Source organism: Hipposideros armiger, unplaced genomic scaffold (genome assembly GCF_001890085.2).
Source record: "Hipposideros armiger isolate ML-2016 unplaced genomic scaffold, ASM189008v1 scaffold_470, whole genome shotgun sequence".
Lineage (NCBI taxonomy): Eukaryota > Metazoa > Chordata > Mammalia > Chiroptera > Hipposideridae > Hipposideros > Hipposideros armiger.
The window spans coordinates 1,519,272-1,525,679 of NW_017731820.1; the positions used below are offsets into that span (position 1 = coordinate 1,519,272).

Here is a 6,408-nt window from a genome sequence, read left to right on the forward strand (position 1 = left end):
AAATGATCATTTCAAGAACAATGAGAGTGGATTAAAAAGCCAAGTCACAGTGGTCAAGGAGGGAACCCGGCTCACTAAACTTTCCTGATTAAGTTCCTCCCATCCAAGGAAACTATTGGGTCATGGGGAAAGTCATGATGCATTTTTGCATTGAAAAACATAGAAAAATACATCATGACTTTCCCGACGACCCAATAACTACTGAGGTGCCAACACTCTTGATCAATGCAGTGAAAGAGCCAGGAGGTGGTTAAGTGACAGTGATTATGAAGAGGTAATGTGTCTTAATGACATAAGCCTGAAGGAAAGAGGCCTTCTTATTAAGCAGTGGAGTGAATTTCGCAGTGACGTCACCTCTGATGCAGCCCTCGCTCGGATCAGTGTTTTTCTCAGTGGCCTGTGTGCCACCAGCACCAGCAGACCTGAAGTGCTTGTTAAAAAGGTCGATTCCTGGACCTGAGTCTGGTCCTACTAAATCCTAATCTTGGGGTTATGAGCTGAATGTCCTGTAAAGACAATCATTTGCAAATAATATCATCTGTGTTTTTTTTTTTATTTAAACCCAACAAAAACAACAAAACATTTATAAAATTTGGGAAAATCAGACTGGGTTTACCAAGCCCAAGGACACTAATTGTAATAACTCAGAACTCAACACTGGATTAGCACAGCATTCTAGCTTCTACCCTACTGGGCTCTGTCTCCATAGCTTGACCTATAAATACTGGGACATCCTGGGGCTCTGGTCCTAGCTACATATTCTCCCCTAGATGATCCTAACTAGCCCCAAGAGTTGAAGTGGGAAATAGAGAATTCAGAGAATTAATAAGACCGAGAGCAGAGGATAAAAATGGACAAGTCAAATATCCCACGGCCAGTAAAGGAAGTTAAGCAGACATTCTGAATGTGAACTGGGCATGATATCATATTCAACCAGCCAATAGCTGAGAAAGGGAAGAAAGCCTATTGCTATCAGGTTGGTTCCCAAAAAATGGTGCTTTCGAAGCCCTTCTTACCCAGCGAATTAAGGATCTCATAATTGGTCTTCATCACTTGCTGATACATTTCCTTCTGCCATTTCTCCAGGATCTTCCATTCTTGCTTTGAAAAATATAAGGCCACATCATCAAATGTCACAGTGACCTGGAATCACAAACAGTACATAGGTACATTTTTACTTTAAGGCTACTTTGTTTTTCAATGTCCATGTCTTTAAGAGTCAGGAAGAAACTATATTAGTTATCTCTCAATGGTGCCATAAACAACATATAAAGCGGTCAGCAATGCCTCTTGGAACCAAGTAAAATGAATGAATGAATAGCAGGCCTTTCAAGCACATGCACCATCTAAAGAGAGGACCCTTAGCAGCAACCAATTAGTGCTATGTACGACAGGACCAATGTTACTAGATCTATCATTTTTTAAAAAATACTTTTTATTTTGAAGTAATTATAGATTCACAGAAAGTTACAAAGATAGTACAGAAGGGTTCCCAGTACTGTTCACCCAATTTACCCCACAGGTCACATGATATTGCAGTACAATATCAAATCCATGAAATTGACAATAGTACGGTGTGTATATAATTCTGTGTGATCTCATCACATGTGCTGATTCATGTAACCACTCCGAAATCAAGAAACAAAACTATCCTACCACCAGGGATCTCCCTTGTGCTACTACCCGCTTCGTAATCAAACCCACTGATCTATTATTATCCATCTCTACAATTTTGTCATTTCAAGAATGTTAAACAAGTGAAGTCATATAGTATGCAACCTTTTAAGACTGCCCTTTTTCAGTCAGCATAATGCTCTTGAAACCCATCCAAGTTGTGTTTATCAGTGTTTCATTTCTCTTTATTGCAGAGTAGCAGTCAACAGTATGGATGTACCACAACTTAGTTAACCATCTGCCTATTAAGGGAGATTTTGGTTGTTCCTAGTTTCGGGCTATTACCAAAAAAGCTGCCATGAATAATTACATACAGGTTTTGGGGTGGGCATGCATTTTCGTTTTTCTGGGATAAATGCCCAGGGTTACAACTGCTGAGTCATATGGGAAGTATATGTTTAGTTTCTTAAGAAACTTTTCTAGGGTGGCTGAACCCTTTTACATTCCTACCAACAAAGTAAAGAGTATGAGATTGTTTCTCAGCATCCTCACCAGCATTTGGTCATGTTGCTATTTTTTATTTTCACTATTCTAATAGTCGTACAGTGATGTCTCACTGTGGTTTTAGCTTGCATTTCCCTAATGAATAATGATGATCATCTTGTCATATACTTATTTTCCTTCCATATACACTCTTTAGTGAAATGTCTCTTCATGTATTTTAACCATTTTCTAATAGGATTGACTTTTGACTGTTGAATTTTGAGAGTTCTTTATAGATTCTAGATACAAGTCATTTTCCAATTTTGTGGTTTACAAATATTTTTCCACCGTCTGTTACCTTGTTTTTTTTTAACCCTCTTAACAGGATTTTCCCAGGGCAAAAGTTTTAAATTGTGATGAGATCCAATTTACCTCTTTTTTTTTTTTCTATTACAGGTGATGCTACCTCTGAGAACTTCTCACCAAGCTCTAGGTCCTAAAGGTTTTCTCCTGCACCATCTTCTATACGTTTTATAGCTTAACATTTTACATTTGGATGTGACAGTTTATATAGAAAAACCAGATATTCACATTGTATGTGAACGCTCCTGATTTTTATATCTTGACAACTAAAATTTACAATTTTAACAAGGGATTCCAAACCAAATAAACAGAAAAACAAAACAACACATCTGCAAGACATGACTGGCTNCAATGACTTTTTTAAAATAAATTTTATTGGGGAACAGTGTGTTTTTCCAGGACCCATCAGCTCCAAGTCAAGTCGTTGTTTTCAATCTAGTTGTGAAGGGCACAGCTCAGCTCCAAGTTCAGTCGCCACTTTTTTTTTTTCAATCTAGTTGTGTGGGGCAGGGTGGAGGGGGCACCCCACCATCCCATGCGGGAATCGAACCAGCAACCTTGTTGTTAAGAGCATGTGCTCTAACCAACTGAGTCATCTGGCTGCCCACTAGTGGCTCAGCTCAACTCACTGTCTTCAATCTAGTCGCAGAGAGCACAGCTCACTGGCCCATGTGGGAATTGAACCGGCAACCTTGGTGTTCAGAGCACGCACTGTAACCAACTGAGCCACCTGGCTGCCCAATGACTTTCTGAATCTGCCTGCCATGGGTAAACTATATTTAAGTTTAACTTTGATATGCAAATCCTTTCATCACGGGTTAAGAAATGGCTTAGCATGAAAAAAAAATGGCAGAGAAATGCATCCTGTGAACCTGTGGATGACCCTCAGAGGGTGAGCAGAAGTCGGAAAACAGTAAAATGAGTTCTGAGAATCTGACTATTCCGTTATATTTCCTTACATGTGTGAAATAAATTGCTAAATACTTACGTAGGAAGGCTTTGGGCCATATTCTTGCCCCCTTCTACCAGTTTTCAAGAGAAATTTTCTGGAAGAAATGCTAATAGGAACTATATTTCTTAGGAATGTCAAAACGGCAATTTACTGAATTCACAAAGAACACTGTGGAAATAATTCCCTTTTCCATGGAACTGTGAATTATAAGAAAGACATGGATCTAATCATAGTTACTACTGTTCCCAAAGTAAAAGCCATGATGACAGGAAACAGGGGGCTGAGCTAGCATCTTATCATCACCCACTATACCTGGAGAGGACAATTCCGACAGCACTGTGTTTCAGAGCTGCTTTTCCTGCTATGTCCTCTTGAACTGGGTCCCAGGGCTCACCTTTTTAAATCTCTTAACCCAGAGGAAACCTCACCTACCAGGAAGGGTGGGCCTGTCCCTGGAGAAGAACTCTGATTATGCTCTGTGCTCATCTTAACAACAACACAGGTTATGTTTCCAACTGGATGATGTCATTTAGTAAATTACCACTCCACAGCTTTTGCCTGGATCATAACAAAAGCATATTTACCTGTCTACTTGAATCCTATTTCTCACACTTACTATTTACCCTAGGCCAAGGAGCAGTTGTGACTATTGGGTGAAAAATACCTGATACGAAGAGAACATCTGATTTTAGGTATAGCCACCACAGTTCATTATTTGGTACTCAAAAGCCTTTCCAAGCTCCTCCCTTTCTATAGGATGAAGTCAAATTCTCATCTTGGCATTCCTGGCCTCAGACAATCTGACACCAATTTATTTATTTATTTTTATTAGCTGAGCCATCCTGCCACCTGTTAGCAGCTCAGTGGCAGCTCAGCTCAGGCCAGGACTCGAACTGCTGTTGCTCAGAGCTCGCACTCTTGAGCGAGCTCTTAACCAACTGAGCCACTCGGCTTGCCCAATCTGACACCAATTTATGGTGTCCCAGTCTCCCACCCCCCATTGCCACTATGTCCCAAGAAAAACATTCAGCTATACACAGTGTCATCATTTTCTAAATATACTGGGTTGTGCCCACCTCTGAGCCTCGGCTCATGGATCACCCCTGTTGAATCTTCTCTGCCTGACCAAGTTTGCCCATTATATGCTATTTAAACCCTGGTTCCTTTCGAAGTCCCCCTGGGGCACTGCTCCCTCTCCTCTAAATTCCTAAAGCACTGTCATTATCACTTATTTTATTAAATTGTATTCAATTATATTTTAGAATTGACTAACCCAATATTTCCACATAATTAACTAACTTAACAGCTATGTCAGTAGGTTAGTAAGACAATAAAGTCCTAGAGCAGAAGGACTGTTTATAATGTGTGTGTGTGTGTGTGTGTGTGTGTGTGTGTGATATATATATATATATATATCCCCTCGCACCCTAAGTGATACCTCACATAATCCTATGAACGCGGTAGGGACTCAGTGGTTAGATGAATGACAGAATAGTTGGTGGCAATGAAGCAAAGCCCTTGGGAATTCTTCTATCCTTTTGATGGAGCCTGCCGCACATTCTCTAGGTTCAAATTTCCTCTTCTTCAGGGGAGTCCTTTCACTCTCTGGAACTCAGGAGATCTCCACTGAGTAAAGCACCAACACATTCCCAAAAATGATATATTCCCTTTAATATTTCAAGGCTAAGGTGTTTCAGTGTTTTCCTTATGATACAAGGAGTTCAAAAAGTAATTCTTTAAGAGGAATTTTTTAAAAAAATTCCTAAGTTCTAAAAATTGTACAATAAAAAAATATATTCTACAAAATGAGAAGATTTTCCATTCTATATTCAAATGGACACGATGGTGTGATGGGGAAGTTGGTTTTCCCATANTGACACATGCTATTGGAAATGCAAAGGGGTTAGATATGTAACACTGCTTGTTACTCACAACAGTGGATTTTTAGGTGATTTCAATTAATCCAGAAGCAAATAACACTTACATGGCCATCGTTTTAACAAAGATGGTAGATGACAAGATTTATTTTGAGCAATGTAGTGAAATTCCCCCGACACAGATACCTTCTTACCATTGGAGAGAAAATGAAAATTCACTGAGAGAAACTGAAAAACTCAATTAAATACGGAGGCCTGGTAAGGAAAGCAGACTGAGGTGTTTTGGGGAAAACATTTCTGTCTGTAAGACTCTTCACTCAATGTGGCTTCACAATTAAATGAAGGGATTACCACGCTCCTGGATGACACTGAAAAACCTGGTGAAATAGAAGAGAATACAATGTTCCTTCCATGACTAGTAGGCCCTGCCCATGAGGAATTTAGAAGGGAGATGCCTCTCTGTCTTATGCCTGGATTATCTGGAACGTTTCTCAAGGAACCACCACGCCCCACCTGCTATGCATCTGCCACTGTGTCTGAAGCCAGCGTTCATCGCTCACTTTCTGTGGCGCTTGACCTAGAGACTGAAGGGTTTTTCCCTGGCGTGTACTGCAGCAATATGGGTGTCAAGTGCCCCCGTGTATGTAAAGCTCCTTCCACACTCATCACAAGAAAAAGGCCTCTCCCCTCTGTGCTTGTGCAGATGGGTTTCCAAACGTCTTTTTTGGAGGAAGCCTTTGCCACAGTCAGGACACGTGAAGGGCTTCTTCTGTCCATCGTGCGTGAGCAAATGGACCCTCAAACTTCCCCTTGTGCAGAAGCTCTTGTCACACTCCGGACACTGGAAGGGCTTCTCCCCACTGTGGGTCCGCATGTGCTCCGTGAGCCGATACTGCTGCGTGTAGGCCTTCCCACACTCGCTACACACGAAGGGCTTCTCGCCCCTGTGCAGCCACTGGTGGGACTGCATGGAGGCCTTCCAGGAGAAGCTCTTGTCACACTCCGGACACTGGAAGGGCTTCTCCCCACTGTGGATTCGCATGTGTTCAGTGAGCTGATACTGCTGAGTGTAGGCCTTCCCACACTCACTACACGCGAAGGGTTTCCCACCCCTGTGTA

At 41.3% G+C, this 6,408-nt stretch overlaps 1 protein-coding gene across 1 annotated transcript in view; it reads right to left on the minus strand.

Moving 5' to 3' along the window:
* Positions 1-6,402, minus strand: part of ZNF425 (zinc finger protein 425) — a gene marked incomplete at its 3' end in the record, with an annotated part of 11,297 nt that extends 4,895 nt beyond the window's left edge. The window contains 1 exon segment of the mRNA XM_019666441.1: positions 5,867-6,402. Coding sequence (XP_019521986.1) covers positions 5,867-6,331 — 465 coding nt within the window.
* Positions 6,403-6,408: the final 6 nt, after the last annotated feature.